The sequence below is a fragment of the Saccostrea echinata genome, unplaced genomic scaffold (genome assembly GCF_033153115.1).
Source record: "Saccostrea echinata isolate AGI-Se365-2 ecotype Australia unplaced genomic scaffold, CSIRO_AGI_Sech_v1 ptg000022l, whole genome shotgun sequence".
Classification (NCBI taxonomy): domain Eukaryota; kingdom Metazoa; phylum Mollusca; class Bivalvia; order Ostreida; family Ostreidae; genus Saccostrea; species Saccostrea echinata.
Window position 1 is genome coordinate 7,814,070 of NW_026889771.1, and position 21,987 is coordinate 7,836,056.

Sequence of the window (21,987 nt, forward strand, 5' to 3'; positions counted from 1 at the left end):
CCACATACATGTATAATTTAATGCTGGATATAATGCGGAAATTGATTGGATAAACAAGATGTGTTTGTGAAACACTGATGCCCCTGTACGGCAGCTTATGGCGAAGGTTAAAGTTTCTCAAATGCAAGTCAAAATCCAGGCCAAAAGATAAAAAATGTTGGTACCTAAAGAAAGGTCTTGTCTCGAGGAACATACTTGTGAAATTTGAAAGCCCTAGCTGCAACTGTTCAAAAGTTATAGCGAAGGTTAAAGTTTTTTAAAAGTAAGTAAAACGTCAAAATCAAGGTCAAAGTTGTTGGTATCAAAGGAAGGTCTTGTCACAAGAATTACATAAGTATGTGAAGTATGAAAACCCTAGCAACAACCATTAAAAAGTTATGACCAAGGTTAAAGTTTTTCGAAAGTAGGTCAAACTCCTAGGTCAAGGTCAAAGGGTCAAAGAGATTGATATCCAGAGGAAGGTCTTGTCACAAGGAATATACATGTGAAGTTTGAAACCCCAAGCACCAACTGTTCAAAAGTTATGGCCAAGGTTAAAGTTTTTCAAAAGTAGGTCAAATTCCAAGGTCAAAGTTGTTGGTATCCATAGGAAGGCCTTGTCTCAAGGAATACACATGTGAAGTCTAAAACCCCAAGCACCAACTGTTCAGAAATTATGGCCAAGGTTAAAGTCTCATAAAATTTTGCAAAAGTGGGTCAAACTCCAAGGTCAAGGTCAAAAGGTCAAATATGATGGTACATAAAGAAAGGTCTTGTCACAAGGAATACACATGCGAAATATGAAAGTCATAGCTCCAACCAATCAAAAGTTATGGGCAAGGTTAAAGTTGACAACAGACAGACAGACAAACAAACAAACAGACAGACATGACAAAAACAATATACCCCCGGGATCTTTCGATCCCGGGGCATAAAAAATTTACTTTATATTGTATAAAATGGGTTGCCTATATCACAATGACTTGTGTCAAAAACATATCATTCCACCTGACGTTACATTTAAATTTTGTACAATTTGAAGTAATTTTTTAAGGGCAATCATCTTTTTTCTTACACTAAATGAAAGAAAATTAAAATATAAGGAATGAAATTCATAGCTACCCAATTTATACGGTTACCGTATAAAGTGGGTAGGAACAGTTTATGCTGTTTTATAAATCGCTTCGCGGTTTATAAAGCTTAAACTGCCCCAACCCACCTTATTAAATTCATTCCTAAATAATTAATTTTTTTCATGTTAACTGCAAACATTTGTACTGAAACTATCTGATTTATTTAAGACCAGAAAATATAAGCGAAACAGTTTATTTTAATCCCAGAATCTTGTATTCTTTGATTTTAATGCATTTTCTGTAACATATATGAAGTTTAAATTCTATTTTGAAAAGAAACAGAAACATTTAAAAATATATAAACTCTTTCTACAGATATTCTTTTCTTTTCATAGATTTCAGAATAGTAGACATTATATACAAAAGCTTTACTTAAAACTAATAACTGTTGACAATATATTTCATGTGACCTAATGTACATGAACATGTGCATTTTACAACCATTATTTGTCCAAAAACAGGGCTTGCAAATTGCATCTACATGATAAAAAAAAAAAAGAGAAAAAAAATTGATTCATTCTTCAATTCTCTATTTACATGTATAGGTAAAGTGGTTATTAAAGGTGGTTTGGAGTTTACAAAGGTAAAATTCTATGACTTTCAATAAAAAGCCAGACATAAAACATGTAAACAGCTTATGCCTGCCAGACATAAAACATGTAAACAGCTTATGCCTCCCAAATACATTTTTTCAAGGACCCAATATACCTCCAAACTTACCTTCCAAGCATCTACCTAACTAATAGATACTCTCATCTCTATTTCATCAGGGTGAGCTACAAAACTGGCATTTTATAGAGTGACTAGAAATCTCTTTGTACATTTAATTTTCAATAAGTGGAACATCAAGATTTGTCAAGAAACTGGCAACTTGAAACATTTGATTTAACAGAGGTGCAAGTGAAAGTGGCATCACACCATCAAAAATATGAAAACATTTAATCCTACCTATACTTCTCTCAACATGAATGCGAACTTTTGCAATTTCTTGTGTGTACAGGATTTCATCAACTGAAAATTGTCCTTTGGTGTTAAATGGTGGAATATTTAAAGTACAACCTCTTTCTTGCAGTAAATCTCTAATTGTAAAACCTTTATCGGCCATTACATTGTCTCCTGGTTCTAATAAATCCAAAAACCCACTATCAATAACCATCTGTCTGTCTGAAGTTTTCCCACCCCATGCATTTGACACAAAAGAAATTACTCCAGCAGGTGAAATTCCTATCAAAAACTTCATTGTTGTATGATGTTTATAATTTGAAAAAGTTAAATTCTGGTTAACTAAACTTGATGATTTCTGAATATATATTTCAGTACAGTCAAGAATTACTCTTAAATTTGGAAACTTTTTCATGCATTCAGGCAAACAAGATGCAATTTTTTCTCTTGAGGGAAACTTATTCAGAGCACAGAGCTCAGCATGAAGAAGACAAATCCATGTCGTGAAAAAAGAAGAAAATCTTGATGTTGAGATTCCGAACCGTTCAGCAATATCAGTTACTAAAAGCCCAACCTTCAGACGCATAAGAACGGCCAGCAACTGATCAATGAGAGGGAGAGTACTTTTGTTTGGCCTCTGCCTTCCTGTCTCTGACGTACCTTCACCAATCCAATAGGTCATAGATCTTGCCTTAGGAAGTAGGAAACTGCAAAAGAGAATTGAATGTCCATTCATTATGGAATATACTGTAGAAGCACAAATTTTCATGGGGATAAAATTTTGTTGATTTGCCATCTAAAAGGGTTTCGTGTGCATTAAAATTTGTTGTTACGAATGTACTCCTACTCATCATATAGTCATATAAAATTTCTTGTGGGATTTAATTTCGTTGATTATTGTTAACAAAGAAATAAATGAAATTAAATCCCCAACAAATATTTCTGATTCTACAGTACTCAGGAATTAGCTCCCTTGTGCACATGCATTTTTCTGTTCTAATCTTAAGATGATACATGTACCTTCAACCTTGCACAAAAGTTTTTTTTTATTCTTTTTCTATTTTATTTGATATTACATGTCTTTGTATGAAATGTAGGATGCTCATTTAATACATATAAAAACAAGAGGCCCATGGGCCACAACACTCACCTGATTAACTTTGGCCTTGATCTTCTTCACCAGATTTCCACCCTTGTAATACCTATTGTTGCCCCACCTTACCCCCGGGGTCATGATTTGAACAATTTAGAATCTACACTACCCCAGGATGCTTCCATATAAGTTTCAGCTTTTCTGGCCCAGCTGTTCTTGAGAAGATTTTTTAATGACCCCACCCTATTTTTGTCTTTTCTTGATTATCTTCCTTGTAAGGGGGCTTGGCCCTTCATTTTAACAATTTACACTCCCCTTTACCCAAGGATGCTTTGTACCAACTTTGCTTAAAATTGACCCAGCGGTTCTTGAGAAGTTGGAAATATGAAAAGTTTACAGACGGACGGACGACGGACAATGGGTGATCATGGGTGATCAGAAAAGCTCACATGAGCTTTCAACTCAGGTGACCTAAAAATACTGTACTTGTACAGCCAGAGGAAAACAGGGAAGCTGGGCAACCCAGTGTAGAATCTTGTTGCAACATCATCATCTTTAATTTTGTTTACACCCCATTGTAGTTTATGCAGCTTTTCCTTCAGAAGCATGTTTTCCTCCTTCAACAAGGCATTCTCTTGGAGAAGAGGATCAGTGTCACACTGTGAACCTATTAATGACTATACATTGCAATTGGTCTCCATCACATTAAAACATAAGTATCTTTTGTGTGTGTGAGGAGGAGCATGTTGATTTTATTAACTGCAGCTACCTGCCATTAAAGCATCATAATAAAAAGTCAACATCAATTTTGGTATTCAAAATGTAATACAGTCAACCCTTGTTATATCAAACTCAATGGGACCGAGGAAAAACTTTGAGATATCCGAGGATTCAAGATTTCCAGGGTAAAATACTTAAACAATAAGGGGTTGGGACTTCCAAATCACTTCGACATATCCATGGTATTCGAGATATCAGTGTTCGAGATACCAAAGTTCATCTGTATTTACATTCCACATGCTGTTTGCTTATAAAGTGTGTGCAAAGCTGTGACATTCAAAATACCATAACCAGGACACGGGGTCAAAAGATTAAAGTATGCATTTTATTTTAACGTTAAAAATGTTGAAGGCCATGCAAGTGCAATATCATTTAAGCAAAAATTAAAAATCACACTCAGATTGAAAAGATTGCAATTGCTCTAAGTCTTCCATTAATTGTAACTTAGCGAAAGGATAATACAGGAGTTTTGAAGTGAAAATCATGTTTGCACACAAGACAAGGAGTTACAAATGTAAATATAAACATTGAATCATTTTCTTTTTAAAGACATTGTCTCATAACAGCAACGCGGTGTGAGCAAACAAATTTTCATAACACACTAATGCATGTTGCTCAACTTGTTGCAGTTATGGGACTATATCTTTCAAAAAATAATTCAATACTTAGAAATAAGTTAACTTCAAAGCAAATACTTTTGGGAAAATAAACAGTCCAAACCTTCATCAGCTGTAAGGACTACACCTATGTCAATGTCATCATCTTCATGAAATACATTTACATTGTACAATTTCCCTGGAGATGCCTGCTGCTCTTCAGGGACACTGTAGCTATGCATTCTTATGGATGCCTCTAGTCTGGTTCTCTCTAAATGTTCTTGTTTTGCAGCTGCTTCCTCAAAAGTCTAGGGGAAAAAATCAATTACATCTAACAATAATATTACAAATAAAATTAACTCTAAGCTTCGAAAACAAAAGATAAACCTCATGTTAATTGTTTATGCTTTATTCCTTAAATTTAAATATTTTTTCATTAAACACAGATATACAAAGTAAATGCACATTTTGACAAACAAAATATGTACTACACTAAATGTATAATACGGCTGTGCAGTTATATAAATATGATAAGTGCTTCTTTCCATCAAATTTAACCAGCAAATTTAACGTATATGGATAGATCTTACTTTATGGCACTAGTAGAATCCAGGTTCCCCATATAAATGACCAGCATACTTTGACCAGCAAAGATGGGGTAGCTTGTGAAACTTTTCAAAACAAATAGCAACTGCACACTGAATATTTCAATTATTTAACAGTTTGACAGTTGCACTATTGTTAAGAGGACAGTTTCAATTAATCAAATCACTAATCTAAAACAAATAAGTAACTGTGCCATATTTACACCAGGAAAATCTAAATAACCAGAAAAATTAGCACATTAATGAATATTAAATGACTTGCAGTGACTTGTACATATTTGAAATGGGATGAAATATTTAATCTTAATAGACTTTAATAAATAAATTTGGTACAATAAGACGTATTTAGCCTGGAATTGCGACCAGCTCAAATCAGGCTAAATGTCACGTCAAATTAATGGGTATAAGGTAGACAACAGAGGAATCTCGGGTTGACATGTTTGTAATGCATGTTGAAATAAGATATTCGTATTATATAATACAAATTATCATACCTTTGTCAGATTTCTCCTGAATGCTCTTGTAAATCTTTCACTGTTTTGTTCCTTTGTACACTTATAAGAAAATAATGTCGGCCTGTAATTACGGTCTTCACGGTCATCCGAGTGCCAACCCGTCTCGAAATGTTCACTGCATATCCTGCTGCTGCTGTTAGGCAACCAGCCTTTCCTGTTAACAGCATTAACCCATGCTCGCCTTTTCGTTTTATTTGCAGGAAACTTAAAAAACGACACCTTACAGTCCTTTGTGGCTCGGTTAGTACACCCAACAACACAACAACTTTTCACCATGATTCTTTTTGCCACCCCATGGTACTTCAGCGCATGCGCGATATTTAATCCCGCAGTTAAGCAAAAAGGGCTTATAACATTGCCAGTCTAACAGAACTAATATATTGCTGTTCATATTACCTCCCTCGGTGAATTTACTGCAGAGCTTGCCACAGGTTGACAGATTGTTATTTCGAGCTTCCTTAACGTTTGTTATATAAATTTTTTTTTACAATTCATTGATGCAAAGGATTTTGCTGCAGATGAGAGGGCGACAAAACTCTTTACTTAAAAAAGGGGGCGTGAAATAGGCACGCCGCCGGTTATTCCGAACTTCCTGTTGTCGTGTTGATATGCCGATACTTGTTAGTATTTAGAGTCAACAAAACATTTGCGTTGCCCATTGGTCGCTTTAATTTTGCTGACAACATCAAAATAGTCAAAATGTCAGCCAGAGGTGCAAAGAAGAAGAAGCCTACGTCAAAATCTGCAAAAGCCGGTGTGCTTTTCCCCGTGGCTAGAATGCGACGGTACTTGAAAGGGATGACCCATCATTTCCGTATCGGAGCAGGTGCTCCTGTGTACATGGCAGCTGTCATCGAATATCTAACGGGTACTGTGAATGCACATCGTGCTTACGATAACTGGGAATTGAACTAAATATAGTTTAGGGTTTGTGGTCTGGACCCTTGCAGTGTCATTGATTGAATACAGAATGTCTGGATTTTGCATACGCCCATCACGTAGATGCAGTTTAGCAGCATCAAGTACAGGCGCGGATCTTCCAAACTTTTTTTAAACTTAAAATTAACTAGAACCTACAAATTAAGTTTTTGATTATGCTTAATCATGATTTATTTAAAGGTTGTATTATATGTATTTTCAAAGCAGTAATTAGGGTTTAAATTCTTTCGAAATGTTCAGGTTTGGGATGATCAATCCTCCTTTCTATAAAATTAATAATGGAAGAGGAATGGGAGGGTCCATATTAAGTGGATTTCCTCAATAAAATGTAATTTTACCTGTCATTAATATAACTCAAAGAAATTGCATGTTCTTGTCAATAAATAGGTAAGATTCATTAATTTTTTTTTTTGGTCCTATAGCTGAAATACTGGAATTGGCTGGCAATGCAGCAAGAGACAATAAGAAGGGAAGAGTGACTCCTAGACACATACTTCTAGCTGTGGCTAATGATGAAGAATTAAAGCAGGTAAGGGATTGCAAAAAGGATTCTTGCAGGTTTCAGAGGCCTTGATTTGAACATATTTTTCTTTTTGTGTGATATGTGTAAAATTCTAAAAATACATATTAATTGGATAAAGCAGCAGCCATGGCCTGTATAAGCTTTTTTGTTCAGAGTATGACAAGTTAAAGTGAAAATGACTTCTTAGAAGACTATTTTTGCCCTACAAAATCTCCAGAATCCAGGAGCTTCAAAAGGCTTTGTCTCATGGGCCCCAACCTGGGCTTCATCCTGATCCATTAAGGGCATCAAGACAGTCCAGACCCTTGCTCCTGTCTTCACAGCTGGACCCCCCCCCCCCCCCCCCCGACTTTGAATCCTTGACCCATCCTTGAATGCTATCCCCCATTTAGAAGTACTAACTGAAATATTTGATATTTACAAATACAGGATACAATGTAGTTTATTTGTCACTTTTTATATCCTTAGCTTTTGAAGCATGTTACTATTGCTTCGGGAGGAGTGTTGCCATGGATACATCATGAGCTTCTCCATAGAAAGAGGGGAGGAATTCAGATTAAACCCCCTGTCACTCCAGCTACCCAAGCTGGCCCCAGTGCTCCTAAAAAACCCAAGGTGATTCCTGCAGCATCACCACCACCATCCCCCACCAAAGGGGGAAAAGCCGCGAAAATGAAGGCCATTAAACCACCAAAGGTAGGACACCTGAATCTATTTCAATCTTATATATCATAAGATTCTTAATTAATAAGTAAGTTACAGTGGTGGGTCTTTCATTTTGGGCACAAGGCAGTTGTCTTCATAATAAACTTAATGCAACAAAATTAAAGTTGTAGAATGTTAATAATAAATCAAGTTATTGAAAGCAGACGTGAACCAAAAGTGATCAGATATATAGGATATGTCTCAAGCTTCGAAAGTATAGCTAAAATGTCTAAAAGGACATCACTAGTTCCATGAAAATTTGCTTGATAAGACAACATTTTAAACAACTGAACTTATGAATTGGACTACAAATTTTCATTGTTTTAGACAAGATTTCAGAATACACATCTGGATTTGACAAGTTTTACTGAAATAGAAAAAATGTATTACATACTACACTGCACTGAGAAGAAGAGCCCACACATCACATAAAACCTATCAGAAAGAATTGTGTGTACCTGTAGTGTAATGTTTTTTGTTGATTTAGGGATTCAAACCTTCAGCTGATGCAGTGGCTGCCACGTCTGGTGGAGGATTCACAATATTGTCGGAAAAGAAACTCTTTTTAGGACAAAAGGTCTGAATAAAAAGTTCATGTCAGTGTAAGATAGGGGTACTCATTGCCTGATTTTGCTGAATCATGTCTGTTATGAAAATTGAACTAAATTTACAATTTATTTAAATTCCACTTGTATGGTTGCAATGCCATGTGTGCAGTTTATATTATTGCATGAATGGTTGTCAGTAAGAATGTTTGTGTGTTCAGACTCAAATGCAGGCCTGTCAGAACAATTGTTAATTGCATCAGCCATTTTCACAGCTAAAATTAGTCAAGACTTTTTCCAAAAAATTTGTTAACATTTTTTCATAAAAGTATTAATTAAAAGTACTTTTGTATGTTTCTGCATATTTTAAAATGATGTTTTACATTTTAGATGACAGTTATTCAGGGAGATTTGGTCAAAATAACTGCTGACAGTATCGTGCATCCCACTAGTAGTAACTTTTACATGGGTGGTGAAGTAGGTATGTATGTGTTAACATTTCTAGATAACAAGTCATTTCTAAACATGTCATACCAATTAGTATCACAGTTTGTTGGGGTATGCAGAGTGGTGACTTAAGTTGAATTTGTGTTTCAATTTTCAGGACAAGCTTTAGAAAAAGCAGGTGGTAAAGAGTTTAGAAAAGAAATTGATGATTTAAGCAAAGCTCATGGAAATCTGGACACAGCAGGAGGTAACTTTTTTTCATGTTTAAAACGTATACATTTTAAAATTTTCCTTGTTCTGTTTTAAGTTTTTAACTGTAAATAAAGTGTGTAAAAAAATCCTTCCAGTTGTTAACTTGAAATGATGCAGTAAGGCCAGAAAAAAATATATGTGCTTTGGGTTTCCAGCTAAAATAAAATAAGTTAGGTCTCTCAGATTTTCTTAGAAATGAATGTATAACTGTATTGTAGGTTTTCTGATACACAGACTTTACTCACCACAATGTATATTATATGTTATTGTGTCTAAATTTAAACATTTCATTCAACTTTCTATTTTGAAAAAAATCATGAAACAGTAGAGTCTGGATTGGATACAGATATATTTTTTTAGGAAGTCGTGGGTAAAAGGGATAACAGAGTCTGCAAGGAAACCCTAATCGCAGATCATTTCTTGCTGGCCTATGTTTATTTAACATTCAAGTATTGATATTTACCAGGACATTGTAATACTCTATGTGGTACTAGAAGCTGCCAATAGTTTTCAGTTTCGCTTATATCAGAAATGAATGAAATTTTCTCAATGTTGGTTTCTCTTTATATATTAAATGACCAATTGGTATTTAAAGAAAAAAAAAACAATAAATTGAATTGAAATTTATGAAAGCGTTCATTCCAAATTTTTGTTCAAAAGTTTAACATTTATCCTATGAATACTTGGAAAATTTTGAATAGGTATCTGGTCAGAAACATTAGAAATTTTTACATCTTTATAAAAACACATGTAAAATACATAACATTGAGCAGTAAGAACAAATATCAAACATGGAAAAAATTATTTTTAGATTGCACTGTAGAATGCAATCCATCTGCAACTGTGTATATACTGTACCTGGCAGCAAATGAACATTTTTTTTAAAGGAAATGCTAGAAATGTAGTTTAAGTCTCCTTTTCAAATAATGTCATAGGTGATAGTCAATATTGAGATCATTACATTAAAAAGTACAGCATTTTATATCGAACTCACATCAATGAATAAAATACAATACAAAATTCTACAAAATTTACTAATGCATCCCTTGTATGTGTTCCATTGATATCTTAGAATTGTATTAATACTATACCTCTATATGGTGTTTTGAATTGTGAAGGCCAAGGTACTTGTAATTGCATGAGACTGAGTTTAAAATGATTTTGATTCAAACCAAGAAGCATGCAAGATGGTACATTAATTTTTATGGCAAATTTCAGGTGAAGAGGGGCTCACAACTCAGAAGAAATCAGCATTTTAATTTTGCATGAAATTACAAATTTAGCCTTATTTGCAGCTGCAATCTGCCCTGGTCATAACTTTCCTGCCAAGTTTGTAATCCATGTTAACAGCCCAACATGGAGTGGTGGGACTGGCAACTCACAACAACTTTTGGAGAAAGCTGTAAAGAATGTTCTGAAACTAGCAGATGAGAAAAATCTTAAATCTATAGCCATTCCTTCTATAGGCAGTGGAAAGTAAGTTAGGACAGCACTTCATTGCATGCTTCAGGGTTTCTCGTGTCCTACAGTACAGTTCAAAATTTGTGGAATGAGAAGAAATATTTTACAAATAATTCTTTTGGGTACATACTTTAACTGGATCCATAAAAGTATAAATGAAAAATTTGGAAATTTTCTTCTGATTTTCCACGAGAATTTTAACTGTATTTTGGACACAGATGTACTGCTTAATAACTGTGGCCTCTGGGTTTTTTTCAACTTTTTTGTTGTATTTATATAGCTGCCATATGTCCAGGTCACAATTTCCCTGCCAAATTTGTAATTCACTGTCATGGCCCAACTTGGAAAACAAATGATGCTATGCAACTGTTAGATAAAACTGTTAAGAGTTGTTTAATGCTTGCTGAGGAAAAGAATTTGTCCAGCATTGCTTTCCCATCCATAGGCAGTGGACGGTAAGATACACAAGTGAAAGAAATGCATGTACTCTAAGTGCATAGAAATTATAAAATGCCATGTCTTGTTCTACATGTAGCATAGCAAAAAAGGCAGATTATAAAAGCCTAAAGCTATTGGTCATGGGGCCTTGATTTTCTTCACATGTATAAGTACTTGTAATGGCTAGGTGTTTCTAGAACTTTATATTTAGAATATGCATGCAATCATTGCCAGCTTCTTGAAAGGTACAGGATGAGGAATTATTCTATATATTCTTACTTGTAAACAGTATCCATGAACATGTATTTTGATGTTTGTTCAAAGTTAACAAAATCAGAGGGATTTTTCATTTAATCTGTAAATTCTGATGCAGTTCAATCAAGTTGATTATACACATATTTTCATTTAAAACTAAATTGAAGGAATTTTTTTCTGTCAAAAGTGAAGTCAACAGATTAACAGCTACAAGACATTTTAATTTGTATTCTTTTTTTTTAGTGCTGGATTTCCTAAGCAGACGGCAGCTCAAATCATCCTAAGATCAATTAGTAATTACTTCGTTACCTGTATGACGAGTTCACTCAAACAGGTCTACTTTGTTTTGTACGACTCGGAAAGTGTAGCTGTGTATACGAGTGAGCTCGGGAAGCTCGACTCCTAGACTTGGAAACAGCAGGAGTATGTCTATCTATGGAGTAATTATGATATAGTTGTGTGTGTTAAAAACTGAAGAGATTTATATTTGGTGTTGTACCCTTTTTTCAGTGCGCTGTTAACTTTTTCCTTGTTGATCTATAGTATAGCATTGAAATTTCTTGAATGAATTTTCATTACGTTGTGAATGGTGCATGCCTAGAGATTTAATTTTACATGTACCAGTAAATGTACGTAAAACTTGTTAAAAATTTTGTTAAGAGTGAGTAGTTTTTATCATCATACAGACTGGGTTTTTTTTTCATGTACATACACATACATTTAAATATATATGATTCTTGAAATCCTGGCAAAACTGTATATGCACAAGAGGTAACTTAAAAAAAAAAAAATCATTTTCTCCATAATAGCATTGATGCCAGGGAGGGAAATTCCTGAGCATATTGTTATTGTGTAATTATTGTATAAACATTTTTTTATTACAGAACTGAGGAAATTTAAATTGAATTTTATTGGAAATTTTTGATACTTGCATGCTCCAACACCATCTATAATTTACAATACTGAATTATGCTATCAGTGAAATTGATGTTTTTGTACTTTGATAAATTGTTCTTTTTCATTTTTTAAAATTTTTTTTATACCTAAGAAAAACTTCAATCTTATTATGAAAAAAATTAATCATGTTGACTGAAACTTCTGATTTTATTTATGCGTAGGTGTCTATTTTGATCAAATTATGTGTACTTTTCAAAAAAAATAAGCATGATTATCTTTGAAGGGCGTAGATAAACTTAGTTAATAAATTTCAATGTAAAAGTGGTACAAAGAATGCAAACTTAAGGCCTCATTGATTTTATTTGCACATTAATTAGATATACACAAATTGAATCAAAATCAGAAACAATTATGATTGTGCTTTGAAAGAAAATATTAAAATCTTAAATTTTCATGACGTTTCTTTGCACAGGTATTTAAAATTCATTTTCATGTACATGAAATGTGTATTGTTTTATGAGAGAAAATACTACTTGTATAAACATCAACAAAGAAAGGCAGCACTCTCAAATTGTATGAAAGTTTAGAAAGTGAGAATTCATTAACTTTCTACTATGCCATGCATGTATTTGTGGAAAATAAAATAGGTTCATGTATTAAGATTCCTGAAGACTGTAATAAAAGTTTTATTTTTATTTATTCTGGTTAATGTTAAACTTAAAAGTTAATATTGCAAGTTATCTAAGGTGGGTTGGTTTGTGAAACCATGTAGAATTGTTCTTCTCTTGTTAATATTTATAAATCATAGTCTTAATAGGTGCCACATTTTAAAGTTTGTGATATGATCATTTTGTTTAGAAAGTTATTTATTAAGTTTTAATCTTTCTGTGATGGTGGTTGGCAATGTTTTATAGAAAGTTTGTTTATAACAGTTTTAATACTTTAAAAGATGTTGGGTTAAATTAACCTCCATGCTGGCATACAACATCTCTAAACTTATTACCTGTTTGTGTCATGTTCATAAAGCATTTGTTTTTTGATGTAGTGTAATGACCATTTAGACCAAGTATGAGTCACATTTTAATACATCTTTAGAGTAATGTTTTGTGGTTTTATGTATAAAGATATCTGTACTTGACAGTTTTAATGGTAATCATTTTCATGGTTATGTTTTCACTGTGTTAATATATATTGATTTATTAAATGTTGAAAGTTGTATGGAAATGAAAGTAAAACCACATTATATTGCACTAGTAATATCCTTTTTCACTGTAGTGAATAAATGAGTAGATTCCAAATCAAATCTTTGTATTGTTGTTGGTTGATTTAAAAGTTAAATGAGGAATTTTATAACCACTGTAAGCGTGCTTTTTTTCTACGGGGTCATTCTGCGGAATCACAATTTTTGTTCAATCAGCAAGTAGAAAATTACACAGATTTCTTAGATTGTCGTTTAATATGTCCTTAATAAATTTTAAGTACTCTGTGATAAAATTCCGCAGAAAAATTGACCATAAATTAATCGTACATGGGAAAAAAAGTGCATGTACATGTATGTCTACAGTATATTAATGTCCAATTACTATCGGTGTTTAGATTGGTAAAGAACCATTAAATGTTAGCTTTTTTTTATTATTCCCTGTCTGGGAAAAGTATTAATGCCCAGTAACTTAACTCTAAAATATGACCTTGAGTCAAGGTCATTTAGGTCGCAAGCAACAATCTTTTTTAAGTTGCAGCCCATTAAAAATAAAGGTAGCAGTTATGGCCATTGATACAATTTCAAAAGCTAAAAATTGCCTAGTAATGTAAACTTTTGAGATACAGTCATCTCAATATCTTGAACTCAATGGGACCAAGAAAAATCTATATAACTGAGGATTCAAGATATCAAGGGTAAAAATTAAAATACTTAAAGAATATGTGGTTGGGACTTCCAGATTACTTTGACATATCCATGGTATTTGAAATTCAGAAGATCAACCGTATATGTCTCAAGGTCAAACTGAACACCTAGCTCATCTGCAAACAAGAGGCCCATGGGCCACATCGCTCACCTGAGCACATTGGCTAGGCAAAAGCACAAATCAGAGATTACCTGGGGGTGGGTGGGGGGGGGAGGGGGGGTTGAATTTTAAACTACCTGATGATGCTTCCATGTCAATATAACAAATGGCTTTATTGTACTTGAGAAGATTTTTTAAAAAAATTTTCCCATATATTCCTTTGTAAAAATTTGATCCTCCATTGTGGCTCCTTCCTATCCCAGGGGTCATCGTTTGAACTTGAATCTACACTACCTGAGGATGTTTCCATATCAATATGACTAAACATAGCTTTCCTGTTCTTGAGAAGAAATATTTTTTCTATATGTTCTTATGTAAAACTTTGGATCCCCCAATGGGCCCCATCCAACCCCTGGGGGTCATCATTTGAACAAAATTGAATCTACACTACCTGAGGATGCTTCCATATCAAAATGACTAATCATGGTTTGCAGTTCTTCAGAAGAAGATATTTTCCTATATATTTCTATTTAATACTTTGATCCTCCATTGTGGCCCCATCCTACCCACGGGGGTCATGATTTGAACAAAATAGAATCTACACTACCTGAGGATGCTTCCACATAAATATGATCAATCAGGGCTTTGCTGTTCCTGAGAAGAAGATTTTTAAAATTTTTCCTATACATTTCTATGTAAAAACTTTGATCCTCCATTGTGGCACCGCCCTACCCCGGGGGTCATGATTTGAATAAATTTGAGTCTACACTACCTGTGGATGTTTCCATATAAATATGAACAATCTGGGCTTTGCTGTTCCTGAGAAGAAGATTTTTCCTATATATTTCTATGTACAACTTTGATAGTCCATTGCGGCCCTGCCCCACCCACGGTGGTCATGATTTGAACAAATTTGAATCTACACTACCTGAGGACGCTTCCATATAAATATGACTCATCATGGCTTTGCCGTTCTTGAGAAGAAGATTTTTAAAGATTTTTCCTATATATATATTTCTATATAAAACTTTGATCCTCCATTGTGGCCCCGCCCTACCCCCGGGGGTCATAATTTGAACAAACTTGAATCTACACTACCTGAGGATGCTTCCATATAAATATGACTCATAATGACTTTGTTGTTCTTGAGAAGAAGATTTTTCCTATATATTTCTATGTAAAACTTTGATCCTCCATTGTGGCCCTGCCCTACCTTCTGGGGTCATGATTTTAACAATTTTGAATCTACACTACCTGAAGATGCTTCCATATAAATATGACTCATCATGACTTTGCTGTTCTTGAGAAGAAGATTTTTAAAGATTTTTCCTATATATTTCTATGTAAAACTTTGATCTTCCATTGTGGCCCCGCCCTACCCCTGGGGGTCATGACTTTAACAAATTTGAATCTACACTACGTGAAGATGCTTCCATATAAATATGACTCATCATGACTTTGCTGTTCTTGAGAAGAAGATTTTTAAAGATTTTTCTATATATTTCTATGTAAAACTTTGATCCTCCATTGTGGCCCCGCCCTACCCCCGGTGGTTATGATTTGAACAAATTTAAATCTACACTACCTGAGGATGCTTCCATATAAATATGACTCATCATGACTTTGCTGTTCTTGAGAAGAAGATTTTTAAAGATTTTTCCTATATATTTCTATGTAAAACTTTGATCTTCCATTGTGGCCCGCCCTACCCCTGGGGGTCATGGTTTGAACAAATTTGAATCTACACTACCTGAGGATGCTTCCATATAAATATAACTCATCATGACTTTGCTGTTCTTGAGAAGAAGATTTTTAAAGATTTTCACTATATATATATTTCTATGTAAAACTTTGATCCTCCATTGTGGCCCCGCCCTACCCCCGGGGGTCATAATTTGAACAAACTTGAATCTACACTACCTGAGGATGCTTCCATATAAATATGACTCATAATGACTTTGTTGTTCTTGAGAAGAAGATTTTTAAAGATTTTTCCTATATATTTCTATGTAAAACTTTGATCCTCCATTGTGGCCCTGCCCTACCCCCTGGGGTCATGATTTTAACAATTTTGAATCTACACTACCTGAAGATGCTTCCATATAAATATGACTCATCATGACTTTGCTGTTCTTGAGAAGAAGATTTTTAAAGATTTTTCCTATATATTTCTATGTAAAACTTTGATCTTCCATTGTGGCCCCGCCCTACCCCTGGGGGTCATGACTTTAACAAATTTGAATCTACACTACGTGAAGATGCTTCCATATAAATATGACTCATCATGACTTTGCTGTTCTTGAGAAGAAGATTTTTAAAGATTTTTCCTATATATTTCTATGTAAAACTTTGATCCTCCATTGTGGCCCCGCCCTACCCCCGGGGGTCATGATTTGAACAAACTTGAATGTACACTACCTGAGGATGCTTCCACATGAGTTTCATCTTTCCTGGCCCTATGGTTTTTGAGAAGAAGATTTTTAAATGTTGCCATTATTTTTTCACTAATTCCTAATTATCTCCCCTTGAAAGAGGGCATGGCCCTTCATTTGAACAAACTTGAATCCCCTTTACCCAAGGATACTTTGTGGCAAGTTTGGTTGAAACTGGCCCAGTGGTTCTTGAGAAGAAGTCGAAAATGTGAAAAGTTTACAGACAGACGGACGCCGGACAAAATGTGATCAGAAAAGCTCACTTGAGCTTTCAGCTCAGGTGAGCTAAAAAATATAAAAAGGTCCCAGATTTGGTCTAAAAAATTCAGTATCTCATTGTCTAGTGACATGACTTTGATGCAAGCTTGAGTTAAGATCATCATACATGCACCATTAAATTATGAGCAACATTACTTAAGTTGAAATCCATTCCAATCAAAAGGTTAGAGTTTTTGACAGATTTTAAGCTCCAATCAAAAGTTCAACAGTTAGAGTTTAGAAGGTTTCCTTTTCTCTTTCAACAGTGAACTTGTCTTTAACAACATAACCTTGAGTCAAGATGCACTGATATATACTAGCACCTTAAGGTCATGTGCAAGAGCAAACTTTACATTTCTTCATTATGCCCCCGCTCCGAAGGAGGGGGGTATACTGTTTTACCCTTGTGTGTGTGTCTGTCTGTCCATCCCCTGCGAGATGATATTCATGACTTAAAGAACTTTTATGAGTTGTTCATCATTGTTCATGAATGCTCATAAAAGATTCATAATAGTTTCATAAAAGTAGTTCATGAATATAATTCATGAACACATTCATACTGAAAAAAATTTATACTTCATGAACAATGATGAACCTTTATGAAATTCGAAAATCTTCAACATTACACAGCAACACGTTTCATGATTATTCATGATTATTCATGACTCAATACAATTTAAATTCGATAATGATTCAAATTTATTGATATTGAATTTTAAGTACAATTTTAATTAACTGAGTGTTCTCCATTGGTAATTGCTTAACAATACATGTATTACAATACTGTTCAATGTTGAAATGGAAAGACTAAATAGACAGAAAAGCTTGTTGGATTTTTTTAACATCATTACAGACTATCAGTAATAAGTTGCAAATCAGGGAATTTACGTAAATTTACATCTTAAAATGCAAAAGATGTATACAATTGTGGTACATACACATTAACATGAATTGTATTTTCTCATGTCCATCTAAGAAATACATGAATCATCAATGTTTTCAAGTAATGATAACCATCACTCACAGTCCAGTATGTTACAAAAAAAAAAAAAATATTTGATCCCTAAAACTTATAATTTAAAAAAAGCCTCCATGCCTATTGCAACATTTTTGTTCATGGGCATAAATGGTTCTAAAATTTACAACATATATATTTATTTTTTTTATAAGGTAACATCTTAAAGTAGAAAATAAAAATTGTGAGGTTAATAAACATGTTGCCGATCATCTGAAAAGATATCATATTAGTCTTGTCTATGATGTCAGTTTCAAATTGTGTGCTTGCATGAGAAGATCCAAAACAACTTGGTTCCATAAGAATCATACTCCTGTCAATTCTCCTTTACTGATAAACATAACTGATTCTTGCCGCTGATTCTTCAGTCTTTTGGGATATTTCAGTTCTAGTTGTTTCTTTGTTAGACCTGTAAAAATTGTACGCTCTTAGTGAAAGTTATATTTTAAATGAATAGACATTGACAAAAAACAAAACAAAAATAAACAAAACATTCAGCAACTATCTGCATAGTTTCAAAGTAGGTAATCTATACGTCTAGTATGCCTGTGATCACTTAAGTTTCAAGTTTTGTGAATAATTTTGATGTATAAATAGAAACACAATCGTTTTCCCTGAATTCAATAAGCTAGATAATTTAAAAAAAAATTAAGTTTAAATACTTTATAAAAATATTTCCACATAATATCGGTACTTTTTGCTTACTAAGTAATCTGTGAGGACACGGATTGTGTCAAACTCTGTCAACTAACAACACTGTATACATAATTTTAAATCGTATTTTATCTCCCTCTTGTTTCATTCTTGAGAAAAAAGCAAATGCCTTGCCAATCTCATTTTGAAATTCGAAGAAACCAAACAATAAATAGGGCCATAAAAATATAATTAATTTAAGAACATATGAAACAACAACCTTGCTGGTTGTGCACACGATATCCATCCCCCGACTGTAACATGTATAAAACAGATGAAAACTTACTCGTGTTATGAGATGATGAATGCAGGCGTAACAGTGCTGGTCTTTCTGTGGATGTTGTTTGGATGGTGTACATTTAAAATATAACCTCCAATGCAGTCTATATTGTAAATTCTCAAGTTTACAAACTTCTATCGCCCACCGAAAAACAAAAAGGCCGCCATCTTTTTAGCGGGTGGCGAGGCAATTCGTATCAATAATTTTTCACACCCTTTTTATTCAAAGATTTTTTTAAAGTTTGTAGAAACGTTGGTATAAATATAATTAAAAAAACAAAACTTTATTTAATAGTACCTGTCCACGATTAACTAGGCCTATTTATATACCATTTTTTATCAAGGTACCCCAAACAAGAATACTTTGGCGGCCAATTAATATTACGGGTATGATTTGAATCGCAACCTCAATCGTTTTTAGAAAACGTCGTTTGATTGGACGCTTCTGGTAGCTGATTTATAACATCATTACTGATTAGTTAAGCAGTTACGCGAGCGCCAAATTTTCAATAGATTGAAAGGAAGGAAGATGTGCATTGCATTGTCAGAAGATTGTCGATAGATCTAGATTCTGTCAACATTTTTTTAATGGAGTGTTAACTATTATATTCATCGAAAGAAAGGACTGCAATACAGAAAGCATGTGGTAAGAACATAATTCTTTAATTATTTTGGTTCCAAATTTGTTGATTAGCACACTTGTTGCACGCATGCCAAACAAACGTGATTTTAAAAAAAAATATCTCGGAGAGAAATATGATTTCAGTTATTGTTAAATGAAATGAATTTTAATGAAATATATTTTAAAAATTTATTTTAAAAAACTTGTGTGTTTTGGTCTCAGAATATATATATATATTTTTTAATATTTTATAATAAAAAAAATGGAAAGGGGGGGGGGGGCATACACACCCCCGTGTGCCCATGGACTAGCTCAAATTAAAGAAAAAAAGGAAACTTGATTCTAAATTGAAACTAAAATCATTTTTAAATTTTCTTTACTGATTAAAACAAATTGACTTTGACTCGTCTCTGAGGATTCCTGACTCTTTATAAATAAATTAAAGACCAAGTGTTCTGTATAAAAGACAGGTAATTCCTGTATTTTTTTCTGGCCTCCAGTTGCAGCATCACCACAATTCCAATATTATTTAAAAGTATCCTGTTCCCTGTAATATTTATTTCTATTTGGCATATCATTATATACATGTATATGTAATTTCAGGGAGAGTGAAATGAAAAAAAGGCCTATTGTAAAAGAGCTAGAAAAAAAACCATGTCATGATTTAAAGGATGGATTTCAATTTTGGATGAATTAGTGAGTGATCCAGCAGACACCCATAGAGAAAAATTCATTTTTGGTAGTCAAGAAGCAAAGTTGACAGGGATAACAAATGCACCACAGGCATCTGACTTACTTGAACCTGCCATAAGAAGAACACAAGCGTTGTTTAAGATTCTGAAACTGATCCAGGCTGTACATGTAATTGTTTAAGAGTGTGTTGGCTAAAAGCTGTATACATTTATAAATTCAATGAATTTAACACATAGCATTTAGTTTAGAATATTGTAGTCATTATTTATATATTATCAAATATTTAAATAGAATGTTTATGTACATGTATTTTGAGGGTACTCACAGTGGTTTTGCCAATTTGGCCTTCTGTCAAATTACGTAATTCAAGAATAATATTCTTAAAAAGTTCCTGAAATGTTCATGAAAGATCTAATGAAGCTAAAATTCACAGGACACTATGATTTCATGAATTCTATAAGGAAGTTCATGAATTTTCAAGAGTAGTAAGTAATTCATGAACAACCCACAATTCTTGAATATTCTTGAACTTGGTTTTCATGAATAAAATTCATGAAATCATGAGTGTCCAATTTTAACTTCATAGGATCTTCATGAATAATTCATGAGCAGATTCAAGAATATATTTCATGAACTTTTCTTAAAAGTTCAAGAATTATTCTTGATACTCTCGCAGATTGTGTCTAGCTGCCTGTCTGTCGGTAACAAAATTTTCGTCACAGTTTTCTCAACAACTACTCATCACAGATGCTTGAAATTTTAGCACACACTTTGTTGAGGCATGCCATATGGTGGGATTCATTTTTGTATGAATCCGATCGTCAACTTCCTGTTTATCTGTGTGTCTGTCCGTACCATACATAACAAATTTTGGTCGCAATTTTCTCAGCAACTACTGATTGCAGATGCTTGGAATTTTAGCACATCCTTTGTTTAGGCATGCCATATTTTGGGAATCATTTTTATACGCATCCGATGTCAACTTCCTGTTCATATGTGCGTCTGTCCGTACCATACAGAACAAATTTTAGTCGCAGTTTACTGACTACTGACTGCAGATGCTTGAAATTTTAGCACACTCTTTGTTTAAGCCTGCAATATGGTGGGATTCATTTTTGTATGAATCTGATGTCAACTTCTTGTTCATCCTTGTGTCTGTCCCTAACTGAACTTGTGTACATTCACATCAAAGCAGGGGTATTACTAGTGAGCATTGGCTCACAGACTTCTTGTTCAGAATGTTTACGGTATGCCTCCCTTTTGGGGAAAGAAAATACATGTATTATTAGAATTCACTTCAGGTAACTCTTAACATGGGATAAAAAAACCCCCAGAAATCTCTAACGAGACTGAAACTTGTTTGTTGAAATTAAATAGAGATATACAGAATTAAATAGATATACAGAATTATGTATCTTACTACCGTATATTTGTGTACCAAGTCTTATTGAATTGGACCAAAACTGTAGGAGGAGGAGTGTTTCTGAAAGAATTTCAAAGAAATTTTCATTTTTTAGTAACCATGGCAACACTGTTCGTCTAAATCAAAAACCAAAACAAAGAGTTATGTATCTTTGTTTAGTGCACGTGTGTACTAAGTATTAGTGAAATTGAACTAAAACTGTAAGAGGAGTAGCTTTTAGAAAAAGAAAAAAAATTATAGACGGATGGATGGCCACCTTGCTATCACATAAGCTATTCTGGTCTCTAACCAGCAGAGATGAAAACTCCACAACTGGACCAAAGCAACATGTCTTTTTTTTTTCAAATTAATGCAAGCTTGTACCGGTATGCATTTTCAAATATTGTAAAGAAGTTCCAAGGCATTCACATCAAACCTTTGTCTAGCCATAATCACCTTGTAATACAAATTGAAACCACAAT

At 33.7% G+C, this 21,987-nt stretch overlaps 4 protein-coding genes across 6 annotated transcripts in view; 2 read left to right on the forward strand and 2 right to left on the reverse strand.

Moving 5' to 3' along the window:
* LOC133190328 (uncharacterized) overlaps positions 1-21,987 on the forward strand; it is a 292,684-nt gene that overhangs the window by 225,147 nt on the left and 45,550 nt on the right. The gene's annotated exons all lie outside the window — the stretch shown is intronic.
* LOC133190682 (uncharacterized) lies at positions 1,932-2,850 on the reverse strand. Its single transcript, XM_061326372.1, has one exon. It carries the CDS (start codon positions 2,848-2,850, stop codon positions 1,936-1,938), a length of 915 nt encoding a protein of 304 aa, XP_061182356.1. The 3' UTR covers positions 1,932-1,935.
* On the reverse strand, positions 3,019-5,919 carry LOC133190683 (THAP domain-containing protein 11-like). The gene is made up of 4 exons (XM_061326373.1): positions 5,623-5,919; positions 4,648-4,831; positions 3,619-3,814; positions 3,019-3,055 (listed from the first exon to the last, which is right to left on the reverse strand). The coding sequence occupies exons 1-4, from the start codon at positions 5,917-5,919 to the stop codon at positions 3,019-3,021; spliced, it is 714 nt and encodes a 237-aa protein (XP_061182357.1).
* LOC133190325 (core histone macro-H2A.1-like) lies at positions 6,167-13,408 on the forward strand. Of its 3 annotated transcripts, none has more exons than XM_061325881.1 (8): positions 6,167-6,511; positions 7,005-7,111; positions 7,574-7,801; positions 8,298-8,387; positions 8,746-8,836; positions 8,960-9,049; positions 10,796-10,970; positions 11,452-13,408. In XM_061325881.1, the coding sequence occupies exons 1-8, from the start codon at positions 6,343-6,345 to the stop codon at positions 11,612-11,614; spliced, it is 1,113 nt and encodes a 370-aa protein (XP_061181865.1). In that variant the 5' UTR covers positions 6,167-6,342; the 3' UTR covers positions 11,615-13,408. The 3 variants fall into 3 exon arrangements, with proteins under 3 accessions (XP_061181865.1, XP_061181866.1, XP_061181862.1); XM_061325882.1 differs by lacking the exon at positions 11,452-13,408 and adding an exon at positions 10,350-10,530 and having other exon boundaries at positions 6,185-6,511; positions 10,796-10,968; XM_061325878.1 differs by lacking the exon at positions 10,796-10,970 and adding an exon at positions 10,350-10,530 and having other exon boundaries at positions 6,191-6,511.